This window comes from Vombatus ursinus, unplaced genomic scaffold (assembly GCF_900497805.2).
Source record: "Vombatus ursinus unplaced genomic scaffold, bare-nosed wombat genome assembly UNPS02014798.1, whole genome shotgun sequence".
NCBI lineage: Eukaryota > Metazoa > Chordata > Mammalia > Diprotodontia > Vombatidae > Vombatus > Vombatus ursinus.
Window position 1 is genome coordinate 47,925,387 of NW_020954576.1, and position 20,247 is coordinate 47,945,633.

The window sequence follows — 20,247 nt, forward strand, 5'->3', positions numbered from 1 at the left end:
CTTTAATTTCTTTCTCTTGTCTTGTTGCTGTCACTGGCATTTCCAGAACTATATAAAATAATAGGAGGGAGAGGGAGCATCCTTGCTTCACTCATATTTATTGGAGAAGGTTCTAGGATGTCCCCATTGCATATCATTCTTGCTTTTAGTTTTACATAGATGCTTTTTATGATATATTTTTTTAAAAGGTCTCTCTATGCCTATACTTTTAGAGTTTTTAGCCTAAAAGAGTGTTGATGTCAAAGACTTTTTCTGCATCTATTGAGATGAACATGTGGTTTTGGATGTCTTGGTTTTTAACATGATTGATTGTGTTAATTGTTTTCCTAATGTTGAACCATCCTTAGATCCCTGATATAAATTCCACTCAGTCATAATGAATGATTTCTTGGATAAATTGGTGTTTGATAGAGAAATTTTGTTTAAAATTTTTGAGTCAGTGTTCATTAATGATGTAGACTTATAGTTTGCTTTCTGTGTTTTCTTTCCCTGGTTTTTAAATATTAGGACTTTATTTGTCTCATGAAAGTATTCTGGTAGGGTGCTTCCTTAATTTTTGAGAATAATTTGTAAAGCATGGGCACTAACACTTACTAGTTGTGTTTGCCTCAGTTCCTCATCTGTAAAATGAGTTGCAGAAGGAAATGGCAAATCACTCCAGTATCTTTGCCAAGAAAACCCCAAATGGTGTCACAAAGAGTCAGACATGGCTGAAATGACTGAATAACAACAACAACATGGGTACTAACTGTTCATTAAAAGTTTGATTGAATTTTCCTGTGAATCTAACAGGACCGTGAAATTTGTCTTTGGTAGTTCCTTTACAGCTAGAGCTATTTCCTTTTCTGAGATTGGGTTATGTAAAATCTCTATTTGGTCTTCTGATAGTTTGAGTATTTTATATTTTTGAAGGTATTCTATTATTTCTTTGTGTTTTCAATTTTGTTAGCATATCACTGCAAAATTTGTTCTGATTTTTAAAAATTTCTTCTTGTTTTGCTGTGCTTTTCCTTTTTTCATTTGCTATTTTATTGATGTGACTTTTCTGCTTCTTTTCAATCAGATTAGCTAAGGGTTTATCAATTTTATTAGTTTTTTTTAAAGAACTAGTTTATCATTCCTGTGGGGTTTTTTTGTTTTCAGTTTATGTTTCCCTTCAAATTTTAAATATCTCCTTTTTGTACTTATTATTCGTTAACTTTTTAAATGCATTTTTAGTTAATAATCCTCTTTTCCCCACCATTTTGTTAATGTATGTTTGTAAGGATATGATATTGCCCCTGAGGACTGCTTTAGCTGCATTCCAAAAATTTTGGTATATTATTTCATCATTGTCATTTCCTTTTATATAGTTCTTAATTGTTTCCATGATTTGTTCTTTGACTCACTAATTATTTAAGATTTCATTGTTAAGTCTCCATGTGGATCTTTATCATCTGTTTGTGGTCCCTGAATCATTTTCTATTTCTATTGCGTTATGGTCTGTAAAGGATGTATTAACTATGTGTACCTTTTTATATTTGTTTACAATATCTCTGTATCCTAGTACATAGTCAGTTTTTGTAAAAGTTCCATATGTTGCTGAGAAATATGTATATTCTTTTGCTATCAGATTTAGAAGATGCCGTAAGTCTTGTGACTCTAGTTTCTCCAATAATTCATTCAATTCCATATTTTCCTTTTTGTTTTTCTTTTTTTATACTTATCTAAAACTGAGAGGATATATTGTATTCTTTTGTCACTATTGTTTTATTGTCTATGTCTTCTTGAAGTTCAGATAATTTTTGCTTTATGAATTTGGATGCTAAGGCATTTGGAACACAAGTTTATTACTGGCATGGATTTGTTATCTGTGGTTTCTTTCAGCATAATATAGTTTCTTCGTTTATTCCTTTTTATTTTTTGAATGTTTGTTTTAGCTTTCTCAGATTTCATGATTGCAAACTCCTGCATTTTTGGGTTCACTTGATACATAGTACATTTTTTTTCATCTTCTCAGTTTTATTTTGTGTATGTCTTTGTTTTTAAATGTGTTTCTTATAAGAAACAGATTATAGGGTTTCGTTTTCCTATCCAATCTGTCATTCTTTTAAATTTTATTGGATTGTTTAATCTATTCACATTTAAAGTTATGAATTAGGTTCATATGTTCTTCCATCTGTCTCTAATATTGGGCTTTTTTCCAAGTTATGATTTTTTTCCCTCTCTTCCCTTGCAAACTCTTGATTTGACCCCACCACATCATACATTTCTCTCTATCCCCCTGTTTACCTCATCCCCCACTTTAGGTACCCTCCCATGTTGTAATGTACTACAAAAAAAAAATCAAAAATACAAAACCAATATTGATTCACCTATAAGGCAGGGCATTGCTAAATTCTATCTAAATGTTTCATGCCCTGTTACCTCCATCTGACTTCTGCTTTCATTCATATCAGTTTCCTCATGTACATTTAAAAAGAACTTTCTTTCTGATCTCCCTGCTGTCATTATCTTGATGTTGACATCCTTGGCTGCTATATTTATTCACTCCTCCTGTATTTCTGTGGTTTGAGGTGTTAGAGAAGCAAATAATTGCCTCAATTCTGGTTTTCTTTCTAAAAATGTTTCAAACATCGTTTTATTATTGAACTTCCATCTTTTTTCACGTATAATTAAGCTTAGATTTGCAGGGTAGGACACCCTGGGCTGCATCATGAGCTCTCTTGCTTTTTTGGAACATATTATTCCATTCCCTCCTAAGTTTTCTAGTGAGTATAGAATAGTCTTGCATTATTTGAATGTCCTTTCCTTTATACTGAAGGTCTTTCTACTGATCTCTTGTAGAACTGGCTGTTTCTTAATTGAATTGAATTGTTAAATTTAAGCACTATGTGTCTTGGAGTTTACTGCCTTGAATTTTTTCCCCCTGGGGATGATCTGTGAATTCTTTCAATTGGAATTTCATTTTCTATGTTCACAAGTTCTAGGCTGTTCTCTTCTATTATTTCCTGCATTACGATATTAAAGTTTTTTGCTTGTCATGTTCTGCTGGAAGACCTATCATTCTTAGGTTGTCTCTATGCATCCTGTCTTCAAGATTTGTATCAGCTTTCAAAGTAAGTATATTTTCTTTTAATGTTATTGTTTTTTTTTCTTTGTTTGTTTTGCTTCTCTTCTTCTAGATTGTCCTTCACTTCTGTGTATGGCTTCATGATCTATTGTTTTCTCTTTTGTTTCTTTGGTAAGGCTAGTCATTGAAGATTACAATTTTTCTATTCTGCCTATTATTTTTTGCCATGCAGGTCATTATTTCTGCTCTCATGGTTCTCATTTCTCTTTTGAACCATTCAGAAATGGTGTGTTTTGGTTCCATGTTCTTCTCAAATTCCACACTGCTTCCCCCGCCCCATCCACTGCTTTCACACAAACACACACACACACACACACACACACACACACACACAACACTCCCCTAGTATTGTGACTACTTGCTTTGATTATACCAACTCCCCTGAACATACAATTATAGGAGACACATTTATATCTGTTCCTTTCCCCCATCAGGTATAGTACAGACCACATCCCAAGGCAGAAGCTCTTTGAGGGCAGGGATTATTTCTTGTATTTGTCTTCCCAGTGCCTAGAATGCACAGAGGAGATTTATCAAGACTCATTCTACTCAACAGTTCTCTATTTCAGATTGCCTCAGCATCATCTTCTATTCTCTCCTCTTTTACCCTAATATTGGAGGATAAAGTAGCTGCTCATCACCAATGCCAGCCCCTCTATTTGTACATGATCCCATCCCCTCTCAGGTCTTCCAGGAGCTTGCTCCTTCAATCATCCTATCTGTCTTTAATTTTCAACATCTCATCCATTGGCTCCTTTCCTGCTGCCCACACATATGACCAAATCTCCCTCATTCTTAAAAAATCTTCCCCCCCAATCATCACCTCAATGTATTGTCTTTTTTTCCATACAAAGCCAAACTACTAGAAAAGGTTATTACATTCATTATGTCCACTTTTTCACCTCCTTTTCACTTCTCAGCTCTTTGAAATCTGACTTCCATCCCCACCCCCAACTGAAACTGTTCTCTCCAATGTTACCAACAACTTCTTTATTTCCAAATCCAGTAAATTTTTCTCAGTCCTTATCCTTCTTGACCTCTGCAACATTTGACACCATTGATCATTCCCCATTCCATGTACTTTCCTCCCTGACATTTCTCTGTCAAAGTTCTCTTCCTCTCTGTTGCCTAATTCCTTATTGGTCTTCTTTGCAGATTCATTATTCAAGCACCCCGAAGGCTTTGTCCTGGACTCTCTCTTCTTTTCTCCTTATACTCTCAATCAGCTCCCATGGATTTAACTATCATGTCTATGCAGATGTCCCCCAAATATGCAAATCCAACATGCCCTCTCTCTCTCTGTCCCTGTCTCTCTCTGTCTCTGTCTCTGTCTCTCTCTCTCTCTCTCTCTCTCCCCCTCTCCCTCCCCCACACACACATCCAATTCATATCCCTTTCCTGAACTCTAGTCCTACATCTCGAACTTCAATCACTCACTTAAGCCTTCCGCTATATGTCCCATAGGCATCTCAAACTCAAAATGTCCAAAACACAACTCATTATCTTTCCTCCTACACTCACCTCTCTTCCTAAATTCCCTATTTCTGTAAAGGGCATCTCCATTCATTCTATCACCCAGGTTGGCAGCTTAAATGTCATCTTTAATTCTTCACTTTTATTCATCAGCCATATCCAATTAATTTTCAGGTCTTATCAATTCTACTTCCTCAATATCTTTTTCATCTTTCCTCACCACTGGTCTTGCTTCTAGCTTTCATGACCAGCATCTGAAGAAATGATTCCTGTAGAGAAGAGGCCAGCCATCCCCACTGTCAAATAACTGTCACACACAGGGCACATAACCCAACTTTGAGGAAGTAGCAAGGCATTTTGAGGTTGAGATAGGAGGTAGCAGGTAGCAGGCAAGTCAAACTATCACCACCACCTTGACCACCATCTCCCCTCAGATCCTGATGGAAATAGCCCAGGACCTTGAACACAAGAGCATTAGGAGTAGTATTGCCTCTAGGCCAGTACCCTCGTGCCTGTGGATCAATCCCTGTGGAGATACAGCCTGACAACTGCTCCTACAGGGACCATCGCCACAGCTACCAAACACCCAGAAAAGAAAGTTCTTCCCAGTTCTTGGCACTGTCAAATACTTCAGCATCAGAAACTGATACGATTTTATCAGTGAAACTGGTATTAAAGAAGCAGCATTAACTTCTGCTTTGCCATTACTAAGGATGACAGGACTTTTCCATCTGACTTGCAGCTGAATGTAAGCTCCTTAAGAGCAGGGACTTTTTTACTTTTCTATTCATATCCCCAACACATAGTAAGCACTTAATAAATAGTTCATTCATTTATTCATTCATCTCTCCCAAGACTTTATGACCTGCTTTCCTGGACTATTTCAGTAACCTCTTAATTGATCTTGCATCTAGTCACTCTCTTCTCTAATTCATCCTCCATAAAGCTGCCAAAGTGGTTTTCCTAAGGTGCAGGTATCCCTGCTCAAGAAGCTATAGTAGCTCCCCCTTGCCTTTAGATTAAAATATAAATTCCTTTGTTTAACACTTAAGCCCTTTATAATCTGACTTTGGCTTATATTTCCAGGCAGCTAGGTGATGCATTGGATAGATAGATCTTTTGAGTTCAAATATGACTTAAGACATTTTCTAGCTGTGTGACCCTAGGCAGTCATTTAACCTCTCTTGGTCTCAATTTCCTCACCCATAAAATGGGGATAAAAATAGCACCTCCTTCCCATGGTTCTTGTGAGGATAAAATAACATTTGTACAATGGTTTACAAACCTTAAAGTACTATATAAATGCTTACTATTATTACATTATACACACACACACATATACATCTTCTCTGGACTAGCAAATTTGTCCTATTTGCTGCATTTCTAGCCTCTCTACCTTGGTACAGGCAATGGAATACTTTCTTTTTTCTTTTTTAATACAAGTGATGAATGCCAATGGCTCTCCCAGGGCAGGCATGGAAAGATGCAGATAGCATGTCTCTCTCTTTCTCGATCTCTCGCCTCCACCCACCCTCCCCCTACCAAGTTACACAAGCACCACAGTGAGAACCATATGCATACTGGGCATCTCTGAGGTTTGAAATTAGAAAAGTGTTCTTCAGGATTTTTTTTCCCTTCCCTTGAGTGTAATCTCTACTTCCCATCCCCAAGGCTCTACATTAGTTAAGCCTTATCTGCTTCTCCATGATATAGGACTGCTGCCCTCCATGAAGAGATCAGACTCCATCCTCACCCCATAGGGTAGGGTTACCTGAGTAGCTCAGTCAATATCCTCACCCCTGAATGCCAGGAGCCACAGTAAGGAAAAGGTCTGACTCAAATAAGGCAAAGATGGGGCAGCTAGATGGCACAGTGGATAGAGCACGGGCCCTGAAGTCAGGAGGACCTGAGTCCAAATCCGGCCTCAGACCAAATACTTGACACTTACTAGCTGTGTGACTCTGGGCAAGTCACTTCACCCCAATTGCCTAAAGAAAAAAACAAACAAACAAGACAAAGATGGAGGAGGAAGACAGAAGGAGCCTCCAGTCCAAGCCAGAGTATCAGCTGGAGAAATGGGGCTAAAGCCTAAGACCCTGCCACTCCATGACACACATATCAGATGTGGGGCTTCTAATGACCAAATCTGAGTCCTAGCTGTGTCCTCCCCAAAACCTCATTGGAAGTCAAATTGCCCCCAGCCATAACATTGGCAAGCCATACTAATACCGGCTCACAGATAGATGTATGGACTAAAGTTTAGGGGACATCTCGGTTGCTGGGATCTCCAGCTCTACAGGCCTTAGCCTTGATTTGGTGAGAATCATTGTCATCACCTCTCCAGGCTCTAGTTTTCATGCAATACAAGCTGCTCAATGAAGTAACAATTAATGAGAACAGATTTCCCCAAGTTGAGGAAGGGAAATCTCATTACCTGTTATTCCTTGGTTCTAGTCTCTTCCTTCCCTACAATCCATTCATCAAACTTCAGGATTCAGGAGTCTGCCCCCTGCCCAATTCCAGAAGAGGCAGTGAATTGTAATGGAATACTTTCCATACTCACCTCTGATTCTTGGAACCCCTCATTCCTTCAGTTCAGTTCAAGTGCTACCTCCTTCCAGAAATGTTTCTGATTCCCCCAAATGTTAGTGCTCGCCAACAAATCACTGTGTATTTATTGTATATACACACTTATCTATGGATGTATTGTAGCAACAACATGTAAGATTCTTTCTTTTATTAATTTATTTGGATTTATCAACAATCACTTCCATAAGCTTTTGAGTTTTAAATTTTTCTCCCCTTCCCTCCCCGCCTCCCTCCCCAAGATGGCACACAATCTGATATAGACTCTACATATACATTCCTATTAAACATATTTTCACATTAGTCATGTTGTAAGGAAGAATTAGAACCAGTAGAAGGAACCACAAGAAAGAGGAAACAAAACAAAATAGAAGAAAATAAAAGAGCAAATATTATGCTTCGATCTGCATTCAAACTCCATAGTTCTTTGTCTGGAAGTGGATAGCATTTTCCATCATGATACTTTTGGAGATGTCTGAGATCCTTGCATTCCTGAGAACTAAGTCTGTCAAAGTTAAAGACTAACTATATTTCCCTCCATCCTATCCCGTCCACACGCACCCCTGTTTATTCTATTCTCTCCTTTGACCCTGTCCCTCCTCAAAAGTGTTTGCTTCTGATTACTTCCTCCTCCAATCTGCCTTCCCTTCTAGCACCCCTTCTTATCTCCTTCTCCCCTACTTTCCTGTAGCATAAGACAGATTTCCATACCCAATTGAGTGCGTATGTTATTCCCTCCTTAAGCCAAATCTGATGAGAGTAAGGTTCACTCATTCCCTCTCACCTCCCCCGTCTTCCTCTCCACTGTAAAAGCTTTTTCTTGTCTGTTTTATGTGAGATAATTCACCCCATTCTACCTCTCCCTTTCTCCTTCTCCCAGTACATTCCTTTTTCACCCCTTAATTTTATTTTTTAGGTATTATCTCCTCATATTCAATTCACCCTGTGCTCTCTGTCTATATATATATATATATATATATATATATATATATATATTCCCTCCAAGTACCCTATGAAAAAGGTCTCATGAATTACAAACATCATCTTTCCATTTAAGAATGTAAACAGTTCAATTTTAATAAGTCCCTTATGATTTCTCCTTCCTGTTTGCCTTTTCATGCTTCTCTTAAGTCTTGTATTTGAAAGTCAATTTTTCTATTTGACTATTTTTTTTCCTCAAGAATGCATTAAATTCCTTTATATCATTGAATGTCAATTTCCCCCCTCATTGATTACACTCAGTTTTGCTGGGTAGGTGATTCTTGGTTTTAATCCTAGCTCCTTTGACCTTCAGAATATCATATTCCAAGCCCTCCAATCCCTTAAGGTAGAAGCTGCTAAATCTTGTGTTATCCTGATTGTGTTTCCACAATACTTGAATTGTTTCTTTCTGGCTGCTTGCAATATTTTCTCTTTGACCTGGGAACTCTGGAATTTGGCTATAATATTCCTAGGAGTTTTCCTTTGGGGTTCTCTTTCAGGAGGTAATTGGTAGATTCTTTCCATTTCTATTTTATCCTGTGGTTCTAGAATACCAGGACAGTTTTCTTTGATAATTTCTTGAAAGATGATGTCTAGGTTCTTTTTTTGATCATAGCTTTCAAGTAGTTCAATAATTTTTAAATTATCTCTACTGGATCTATTTTCCAGGTCAGTTGTTTTTCCAGTGAGATATTTCACATTGTCTTCTATTTTTTCATTCTTTTGGTTTTGTTTTATAATTTCTTGATTTCTCATAGAGCCATTAGCTTCCATTTGCTCCATTCTAATTTTTAAGGAATTATTTTCTTCAGTGAGCTTTTGGACCTCCTTTTCCATTTGGCCAATTCTGCTTTTTAAGGCCTTCTTCTCATTAGCTTTTTGGACCTCTTTTGCCATTTGGGTTAGTCTATTTTTTCAGGTGTTATTTTCTTCAGTATTTTTTTGGGTCTTCTTCAGCAAGCTGTTGACTTGTTTTTCATGATTTTCTTGCATCACTCTCATTTCTCTTCCCATTTTTTCCTCTACTTCTCTTACTTGATTTTCAAAATCCTTTTTGAGCTCTTCCATGACCTGAGACCAATTCATATTTTTCTTGGAGGCTTTGGATATAGGAGCTTTGACTTCATTGTCTTCTTCTGAGTGTATGTTTTGATCTTCCTTGTCACCAAAGTAAGTTTCTATAGTCTGAGTTTTTTTTTCCCCATTGTTTGCTCATTTTCCCAGCCAATTAATTGACTTTTTAACTCTTCGTTAAGGTAAGGCTCTGCTTCCAGTGTGGAGGGCATACTGTCCCAAGTGTCAGGGTTTTGTGCAGCTGTTTTCAGAGATACTTCTAGGGACCTGTAAGTTTTCAGTTCTTCCAAGGTATTATGATCTAAGGAGAAGTGTTTACTCCTCTGCTAGCCTGTGCTGTGGTCTGTGAGCACAAGCACTCTTGTCTGCCCTAGAACTGTGAGGAGGGTTCCCTTTCTACTGCTGCCACAAGCCCTGCTATGCCAGTGCTCCTTCTTGCCCCAGGACTGCCACCCAGGAGAAGTATGGGCAAAGTTTCAGTGCCAGCAAAGAGACCTCTGTAATCTCCTGATCAGTTGTTTGATCCCCTTACTGTCTGTGGGCTGAGAGCTCCAGAAGCGCCACTGCTGCTGCCATTGCCACTCCTACTGCTGCCCCAGGGCTATGCTGGGGCCAGAGCTGGACTATGCTCCTCTCTCATCCAGGTCCAACAGACCTTTCCTACTGACCTTCTAAGTTGTCTTTGGCATTTGTGGGTTGAGAAGTCTGGAAACCGCCATAGCTGGCAGTGATTCAGTCCCCTGAGGCCTGCTCCAGATTTGTTGGGGTCCATTCTATGCTGGCATAGCTTGTGCTAAACTGTGCTCCTCTCTCAGCCTGGTGCAACAGATCTTTCCTGATGACCTTCCAGTTTATCTTGGGCTGGAAATTTGCTTCACTCTGTCTTTTTGTGGGTTCTACTGCTCTAGAATTTGAGAGTCATTTTTTACAGGTATTTGGAGGGGTTGGGGTGAGAGCTCAAGCAGGTCCCTGCCTTTACTCCACCATCTTGGCTCTGTCCCCTGGATAATAAGTGCTTTGAGATCATCTAATTCAACCTCCTTATTTTAAGGATGAGAAAACTGAAACTCAAAGTGGTAGAGTGGGCTGTCCAAGGTTATACCAGTAGAAAACAGAAGTGCCATGTTTTAAACCCAGGTCCATTCAATCTACATCCATTACTCTTTCACTTCCAGTTCATTTAGTTTGTAACTAAGCTCAGCTTAGCAACTAAATTCAGCTCTGGAACTCTTTCTTACCTGGGTCCTGTGTGAATTGTTTTGGGTTATCATAATTTATGCAAATATGACTTGAGCTTCCATTCTAGTGCACTATGTACAAGGCAGAAATATTAAAGTATTTAACTCAGACAGAATAGCAAAGTAACAAGGTAAATTACACAACTGAATCATTCTTAGCTTTCTGTATACAAATGGGTGATAATTCACAGGCTCCTGAGGGATTATAAATTTATCTCCCTAGTTCCCTAGGGTATCAGAGGAGGTAAACAATTCCTTCAGAGACTCATGTACCTAGGGAGAAAAGAAAAACAAACTTCAGGTTTCAGTGTCTTCTCCCTCACATTTTCTTTGCCCCCCCCCCAGTCTTTGATAATTTGTCAAAACTCTTCAGGATAGATAACTGCTCTATGCTGGCTCCCAAGTCATTAGGGTTCTGCCAGGACTCCTGGGTTCTGGGCACCATGACAGTCTCACTTCATGTGGCTCTGCTTATCTCTCCTCATTGACTGCAACACAGATTGCCTTCTCTTTCTCCACTTCTCCCACAATATCCCCACGTTGGCCATTTTTCTAAACTGGTGGCTTCTCAGAAGACTCCCCATCAATCAGAGAACATATCTTGTGTAATATCTGTTCTGTGCTCAAATACACAGCCATCTAGGAATTTCTCCCAATGAATATTATACTTTGGGCCCTAAGATTCCTGGGAAAAAAAGTTCTTGTGACTCTTCTACCTTGCATATGCAAATTACATGCAGAAATAAATACACATGTATTTTAAATCATCTACTTTTATATAAAAGTTTATGAATTTTTCTATTCCATGTTCTTGGAACTGATATTGGAAGAAAATCTGGTGCAAAAGGATCAAAAAGGTATAGTTTTTTCACCCAGTTTATAATGACCTAAGAAAAATGATCACAATCAAGTCAAGTCTGTGAGCTGGTATGGAGTGTCTATGAGTTGGAGGTGGTGTGAAGTAGCAGGCATTCTATCAAGATTTTCTTATGCTCTTGGCATGGTCTTCAAAAGGTTATCTTTCCAACCCAAGCAGAATAAACAATGTGTTTATGCAAACCCAAGCTACTTGTGCTTTTTGTATTCCCTGACCCTTTACTCCTATGGTACATTCCCTAAAGAAAGAGAATGAACCTCTTTTAGTGACAACTAGAATGAAGGGATTGTTGGGAGAGCCACCAGAACTTCCATGTTGTCATTATTTTTCATTAGTGACACTCAGATTTGAGTCAAAGGGCCTGGTTTTGTATTCCACCTTTGCCACTTACTACCTTTATGATCTTGGAAAGAGAAGTAGGGTGATATGGTGGATAGAGAGTAGACTGGCATCAAGAAGACCTGGATTTGGGCAGCTAGGGAGAGCAGTGGATAGAACACCAGCCCTAGAGTCAGGAGGACCTTAGTTCAAATCACCTCAGACAGTTACTAGCTGTGTGACCCTGGGCAGGCCACTGATCAGGGCAATCACCCTGATTGTTTCGCCCCCCCCCCCAAAAAATGAGAGAAGAAGATCTGGATTCAAGTCCTGCTTGTCATTTTTTTTTAACTGACTGTGTGACTCCAGGCAAGTCACAACTTCTTAGTGCCACAGGCTATTCCCAAAGGCTTTAAGTTGCAGAGAAGGTTCCAATCTGTATTGGGAGAGAGACTTTCCTCATTAAGAGTTTCCTGTGCCAATGAAATGCCAGGTTCAGTCCTAGTACCTTTACCTTGGCTCATGACATTCATCTATAAAACAAATGGGTTGGACTGGGTAATCTCTAAAATCATCTTCCAGCTCTGGCATTCTGTAATTCTATGGTGTTCTAAAGTAGAGGGAGAAATGCTGGATGAGGAGAGATGATAGTGGAGATTATCTGGAAATAACTGAGATAGAAAAACAAAAAGCATTAAAAAAAACCTTTTTTTTTTTTAAAGCAGAGGAAGATTAGGAAGAAGGCACATGTGAAAGTATTGTTAACATTGTAGTCAAAGTAAACAAGGAAAGGCAAGGTCCTGAGGTTTTATTTGCAAATGGAAAGGAGTCACTCACTCTTCTACCTTCCATAATCCAGAATTCTCTACTATTTTGGTTCTCTTTAGTTCCATTCAGTATGTTCCATAAGAGCAATCAACAAAGGTTTCCAACCTGTCTCTCAGTTATCGGGTGGTAATCAACTTCTACCAATTTGGCTGTGATTGGAAGTAGGTAGTTAGGGAAGATCTACCCCTGTTCTTTCTGGTTGACAAGGCTGGGTCATAGATCATAAAATTTCTGAACAAGGAGAGAATTGGGTAAGATCAGTATAACCCCTTCCTTTTTGCAGAGAAGGCAGCTAAAGCCCAGAGTGAAGTGACTTGTCTCAGGTCATATATCACCATCAGGACTGAAACCTAGGTCTCCTGATCCCTAAGTCAGTGCTCTTTAATTATGTGATAAAATAGGATCTTCAAGAATAGAATTAATGTGACCCCTTGGCATGGTGTTCAATTCTAAGGCAGGGTTTAAAGGCTATGAACTTCACCACACTAACCTGTAGGCTATGATTAATATTTCTGGAAATTCCAATGCTGCCCTTTAGCCTTCCCTTCCACAGGATAAGAAAGGTAAGTGTCAACTGCACTGGAGGAAAGAAATTAACTGGGGCAGTACATGTCAGAGCTAAGGAAGCCTTCAGCACTGAGTAACATGGTTAACATTCAGAACCTGCTTTTACTCCTTAGTGTGATCTTCCACTCCTCACTCCCATATGTCCCTCTCTCTCCCCTCACATAGCCACTACCCTAATTCAGGCCCTTATCAGCTCCCACCTGAGCCATTTCAATAATTTGTAACTGGTGTCCCTGCCTTGTCTCTCCCAGATCCAATCTATCCCTCACTCAACTGCCAAAATAATTTTTCGAAACATAAGTCTGACCATGTTACCTCCTCCCCTTTCATGGCTTCCCCTCCCCTCCCCTCGGTTGAGATACTTTACAGAAAAAAATTGAGGCCATTCACCCTGAGCTCCCTCTTCTCCCCTCTTCCTCATCTCATATCACCCAGATGCCTTCTACCACTATCTCCTGCTTCACCCCCATTTTATATGAAGAAGTGGCCTTACTCCTTTCTAAGGCAAACCCCTCTACCTGCAAAGCAATCCCACCTCTTCTGTCATCTCCACTCTTCCTTATCTTCTACCTCTCCCCGTCTATTGGCTCCTTCCCTCCTGCCTACAAACATGCCCATGTCTCTCTCATTCTCAAAGAACCCTCACTTGATCCTTCCATCCCCAGTAACCAATATCCTATATCTCTTCTGCCCTTTGTGGCTAAACTCCTGGAGAAGGCACATTTCAATAGGTGCCTCCACTTTCTTCTCATTTTTTTCTTTGCCCCCTACAATCTGGCTTCCAACCTCACCATTTCACTAAAACTGCTCCTTCAAAGTTACCAGTGATGTCTGTAACTATTAAATCCTATGGCCTTTTCTCAATTCTTATTATTCTTGACTTTTCTGTGGCCTTTGATATTTCAGACCACTTTCTTGTCTTTCATACTCTCTTTCCTCTATTATCTCCTAGTTGTCTTCCTCCCTATCAAACCACTTGTTCTTAGTCTTCTTTGCTGGATCCCCTCTGGGCCATGCTGTCTAACCACCGGTGTCCCTCCCCAGTGTCTTGGGTTATCTTCTCCTCTCTCTATACTACTTCACTTGGTGATCTCATCAGCTCCCATGGATTTAATTACCATCTCCATGCTAAGGATTCTGAAATCTACCTATTCTGCCCTAACCTCTCTGCTGACCTCCAATCTCCCATTTCCAACTGCCTTTCAGGTATTTTGAAATGGATGTCCAGCAGACATCTTAAACTCAACATGTCCAAAACTAAACTCATTATCTTTCCCCCGAAATACTACCCCCTTCCAATAGAGGTCAATACAATCCTCCTGGTCCACCATACTCACAACCCAGGTGTCATTTTCAATTCCTCATTCTCTCTCAACCTCCATATCTAATCTATTGACAAGACCTATCAATTTCACCTTTGCAATATTTGTCAAATATACCCCCTTCTCTCCTCTGATACTAACACCACTCCACTGCTACAGGGTCTGCCTGCCTCAAGCCTCTTCCCAGTTAATTCATCCTCCATTCAGCCACAAAAGTGATTTTCCTAAAGCACAGGTCAGACCATGTCATCCCCTACTCAGTACACTCCAGTAGTTTCTCTATCACCTCCAGGATTAAATGCAAAATCTTCTGTTTGGTGTTCAAAGCCCTTCATAACCTACTCCTCCTCCCCTCCTCCCCCTACCTTTCTTATACCTTACTTCACAACATGTATTCTTCATTCCAGTGACACTGGCCTCCTTGCTATTTCTCAAATAAGACATTCCATCCCTCACTCTGGACATTTTCTCTGACTGTCCTCCATGCCTCGGAATGCTCTCCCTTCTCAATTCTTTCCATTGGCTTCTCTGGTTTCCTTCCAGTCCCCTCTAAAATCCCACCTTCTACAGGCAGTCTTTCCCAATCCCTCTAATTGTAGTGCTTTCCCTCTGCTAATTATTTCCTATTTTTCCTGTATATAGCTTGTTTGTACATATTTGCCTGTTGTTTCCCCCATTAGAGTGTGAACTCCTTGAGGGCAGGGACAGTCTTTTGGCTCTTTTCCTATCGTCAGAGCTCTGCACAATAACTGGCATATAAAGGGCATTTAACCAATTCCTATTGATTATTATTTCAGAATACCTTCCGCTTAGTCTTTATTTATCCTGTATATACCTAGTTATTTACATGCTGTTCTTTAGGGGTATCAGTGGTTTTTTTGGGGGGCCTTTCCCCAAAATTTGGCACAATGCCTGGCACATAATAAGCACTTAATACTTTGTTTATTGAACAACTATTGACTGATCTAACTCTATTCCCCTTACCTCCCCGCTTCCTCCAGCATCATTAAGATGAAAGCAAGAGCATTTACCCTGAACAAAAGGCCTTCTCCATGTATAGTATAGGTACTGGCTCTGAGGTCAGAGTACCTATGATCAAATCCCTTTTCTGCTGCTTACCGCCTCTGTGACCTTGGGCAAGCCACGCAACTCTGAGCCTTGGATTCTTCACCTGTAAAATAAAGGTGGTTATCCTTGATAGCCCGAGATCCCTACAGGGTCTGGGTCTATGAACCTCTGACCTTTGAGTGTTCACCTTGAACCATTTGATCACACAACCCTATGAACTATCATCTTCAAAAATTCTGCTGTTGTTCCTGCTTCCCTCTCCATGATTTAAGAAGGCCACGGAACTGGAGTCACATATAGGTTCAGTCCAAGCATTTGGGACCCAATAACCAGATAATTACTAACCCAGATACTGACTCTGTTGTCACTATCTCTAGGCCACTTATATATGGAAAAGGAATGCCCAAACTGACTTTTACCCTCTATAATCCCCAATAGGAAGACACTGATGAACTGCTAGTCCTATGTAGAGCAAACTCCTACTTCTTGCTCCCCTAATCCTTGTGGTTCAGGATCTGTCTAGCAAGTATAGCCTTTCTCCTGTTATCACTCCTCACATTCTCACCTCATTCAACTTACCTCTATTCCTCCCCAAACTTTTGCTTATCTTTCCACTTTACCCTATGGAACCTTCTATCACTAACATATTCTTTATTCTAGTTCTCTTCTTTTCACATTCTTTCCATTTTATTATTCTCACAATTTTTTTCTGCTTGCCCTGAACACCTGGGCACTAGGGAGGGTATGAATACCTATGCTGATGTTTTTATCTGCCCTGGTTATACTATACCAGGTACCCACTCATCATCTCATAACTGAGCAAAGTTATTCTTCTGCCTCATTATAGTAGTCCTAAATAACAGTACTCTCTCAAATAATTGCTAATTGTCCCAATAAAACAACCTCAGACAGTGCTACTCACTAATCACTATACTGTTTCTTCCTCTGCATTGGCTCTCTGCCAGTAGCATGGACCATAATACAGCCTGCCAGCCAGCTTGGAGGTAAAGGAACATGACATAAGAGGTAAAAGACAGCTGGTCAGGGTTCTACCCTTGATTTGCTTTTCGTTTCTCCCTGGATTATCTATATATAAATTAATTAGGGCTCTTAAGGGAGAGGAGCATTAATGTTTCTAGGAAGTATTTCCCTGTATGGTTACTTAGAAGCTTGCTTGTGATGGGGATGTAGCCTATTAATAATAGCATGAGCAGTTCTTCTCAACCTGATTCTCTGTTAGGATGGTTTGGGGGGAAAGATAATTTGTTCAGTTTTGGACATGTTGAGTTTAAGACGTCTACTGGAAATCTGGTTAGAGATGTAAGAAAGACAGTAGGAAATGTGAGACTGGAAGTCAGCAGAGAGGTTGGGGCAGGTAGGGAAATGAGATTAGGAAAATTGGGAAATAGCCCCAGAGAGGGTACAATACCCTTTAAGGGACTTATTTAAACTCACTCTTTTACATGAATAACTTTGAATGAATCTGAACAATGAATAACTAAAAAAAAAATCTAATGTAAAATTCTTGAAGGCAGAAACTGTTTCATTTTGGTCTTTATCTTTTGGAGTCAAGAAGACCTGGGTTGCAGTCTCTCCGATTGACATGTATTGAATGTGTGACCCTGGATAAGTCACTTAAACCAGTCCAAGCCCCCACTCTCTGAGACCATGAATCAATGCAATCATAGATCTGGTCCAAAAAACAAAAAACATATTCCTAGAACCTGGTACAGTGCTCGACTTATAACAGGCACTTAATAAATGATGGTTGCTTAAGTGATGAAGAAACCCACAACTGTAGCCTTGAATTTGGCTTTGGAGGCCTGAGCTAGAGATGCCCACATCTGGCTGCTTCTACCCCTTGACGACTGCTCGGAGAGTCCTGAGGGACCCTGGGCCCGGGGGTTCTCCGAGGCCAGGATGGAGCCAATGTCATGAGCCTGATGAGTAGATTTTCTTTAAAGGCCCTAAAACGTTGCGAGTTCTGATAGTGATGCGGTCCCTCCAGTTCCAGGAGAGTTATGGGTCTCCGGGGGGGTGGGGCTGAAGTCAGGGGAGGGGCTTGTGTATTTAAGGTCAATTTTTTTGAACCTATAGAAATTTCCCTCCAATTCCGAACCAGTCCCTAGTTGACGAATCTGCTGCCCTTCTCATAGGACTTGGGCCTTGTAAAGCATCGAGAGCACTGAAGGAAAGAAGAAATGAGCCCTAATTTATCTGACATTAGATAACCGTAAATGCCACGTAAATTCCCTTCATCAGTCATTCCAGGGCACGGTTTAGGGCGAATCTGCCGCTCGCGAGTGGGGCCCAGGGCCAGACGGCGTCCATTTTTGTTTTGCGGCCGTGCGCTCTCACAGTAACTTCGGGAAACAGGAGTCCCCCCCTCCCCAGGAAGGGGCGGAGCCTATAGGGGAGGATGGGTGGGGCCAAGGCACCGTGATGATTCAAACAGTCCAACAGGCGAGACGCCTCGGGCGGGTGCCGCCAATGGGTGGGAGGGCAGGGGGAGGGGCGCGGGAAACCTAGCGGGGTAGGTTGCACGGCGGCTTTGGCGCATTTTCGGCTGGTTTGATTCATCCATTTTGGAGAGACGGGGGAGCGGGGGGCTCGGCAGATCCCGGGGGCCTGGATCCAGTAGCAGCGGAGCCTGAGAAGCTACCGGCCCGGGCCTCGGCGGCCAAAGCAGCTCCGGGGGGGGGGGGGGGCCCGGGGGGCGGGGGGGGGGGCCTGGTCTCGGCTTCACTGGAGGTCCGGTTTCGGCTGCGAACATGTCCCGGCCCGTCAGGTCAGTGCGAAGGGAGAAGCCGTTGTGGAAGCCAGGGTGCGGCGGTGGTGGTGGGCTGGGGAAGAATAGGAGGAGGAAGAGGTGGACTTGGCGGGGGCGTGTATATATGGGGGGGGTAATCTTGCGGGTTAGAGCTGGGCCGCTTTTTTGCTGCGCGCCGCCGCTTCCCTCCGGGGGCTGGCGCGCGCCTCTGCGTGGGGGAGGGGGCGGGGGCTGGCTGGCTGGAGCGCGGCGATGCCTGCGGGGGGGGGGGGGGGAGGCGGCGGCGGCGCGCACGCGCGTGCCCCCGTGCCTACCCCTCCCGCCCCAGTCTCGCGCGGCACGGGTCCTCTCTTCTGCGGCTTGCAGGGGCGGGGGCTCCCTTGCGCGAGCGAGCGTCGCCGCTGCTGCCGTGTGGGACGAATTGCTCTGAGTGCGGAGCCCTGGGGGAAGTGGGGGTAGGGTGGGGGGCGGGAGTAGGAAGCTCGCTCCCCCACCAGGCCCCACCCCTTTGGGTCGGTGCCCCGGAGCCTGGGTGGAAGGAGAGGGCGGGAGTGTGACTGGTGGAGTCCCTTCTCGCCCCCGCCCCACACAGGCTTTCAGCCCCCGTCGTCCCACGCCAGGCGTGGGGAGCTTCGTCGTCTTAGGCTATGTCCTCGCCGTGGGGGCGTCGCCTTGGCTTGTCCCCGGGTCCCACCTCCGAGCTTGCTCGAAGGCCGCGCCTACCGCGCGGGGGCGGGGGCGGGAGGGACCCAATCTGCGTTTTTCTTGTAGGCCCCCAAATGACAGTCCTGGGCGGGAGGCGCGGCCAGGAATGGTCACTTCCCCGGCCCTGGGCCGTCCCCTTAGTCTTTGACTCCTGCTTGTTGGCGGAGAGAGGCGTAGGCCGAGCTTCGCCCAGTCTCCCCTCCCTCTGCTCCTCCCCTCCCCCTCCCCAGGGGTGAGCATGTGTCGGAATCGGTCCCGCCCCCTTTCCCCGAATAGCTTGGGAGCTGGTAAACTCAGTAACCCATCAGGCCCCACGCGTTCCCAGAATTTCAGCAAGTTTACTGTTCTCCAGTAGATGGTAGAATCGCCCTTTTCGACCCTTGTCACTTTGTGGGGCGTGTGCCACTTTTGGAGGGGGAGTGGCTTTGTCAAAACTAATGGGAGCCTGAATAGAGATTGGAAATGAAAGCTTGGTCTTTAACTCTGCTGCTGACTGTGAGGAACTGGTGTTTCGAGCAATATTCTTCGTGTGGTGGGAGGGGACCGTGTCTCTCCCTGCTGCCTACCATTTTTTATTCTAAATTTTATGGAGAGAGGCGTTTTGCCACCCTGGTGGCAACAGGAATCGGTTTTCTTTAGACACTACCGCTCTAATGTTCCATCCAAGTCTTTGCTGGCCTCCCTACTCCCCAATAGCCAAACAGCAGTTTCCAAAAAGTGGTAATGTGTATTTTTAGACTTTACTATTGAATGACATTGGAGGGTGGGAGAGGAAATTAATTATATAAATTTATCAGTGCTCTTCTCTTTACTTCCTAGACCCTCCTCTCTTTCCCTCTTCCTTGATGCTAATGAGCTGTAACAGATTCCTGATGAAGAAAACTGAAATGCAGTTCCTACCAAATAGGCTCTCCTGCCTACTATCAAATGCAAGATATTTTTGATAATCTAAATCAAAGAGTTTCTTTGATAGGACAACTAATGTTTGTTTTAGCTGGGTTATATATTTTATTATGTCCTGGAAGCACTTGCTGTAGCTTCAAATGATCACTATTTGCTTATGAATTTTAAATTTTGTATTCCTAAGTAACTTAATTATGTTTTTAGTGACCATTTCATATTCTTACCTGCCTGGATTTGTTCTCCCAAATTTCGATATTGGAGCCAGAGCAGAACTTTATTGCTCGAGAAGTTGGATTTTGCTTCCATCACATGAGGGTAAATATACAGAGCCCAGCTTAAACATCAAATTTCACTAGGTATAGGTGATACCTGCATCAGTTTCTCATTGTGCATTATAGAGATGTGACTAATTTTTGCCTTTTTTA

At 42.1% G+C, this 20,247-nt stretch overlaps 1 protein-coding gene across 2 annotated transcripts in view; it reads left to right on the top strand.

Moving 5' to 3' along the window:
* Positions 1-18,165: 18,165 nt before the first annotated feature.
* Positions 18,166-20,247, top strand: part of NUCKS1 (nuclear casein kinase and cyclin dependent kinase substrate 1) — a 40,223-nt gene continuing 38,141 nt past the window's right edge. For both annotated transcript variants that reach the window (XM_027870921.1, XM_027870922.1), the window contains exon 1: positions 18,166-18,232. In XM_027870921.1, coding sequence (XP_027726722.1) covers positions 18,216-18,232 — 17 coding nt within the window. In that variant the 5' untranslated portion in view covers positions 18,166-18,215. The remainder of the gene's footprint in view (positions 18,233-20,247) is intronic.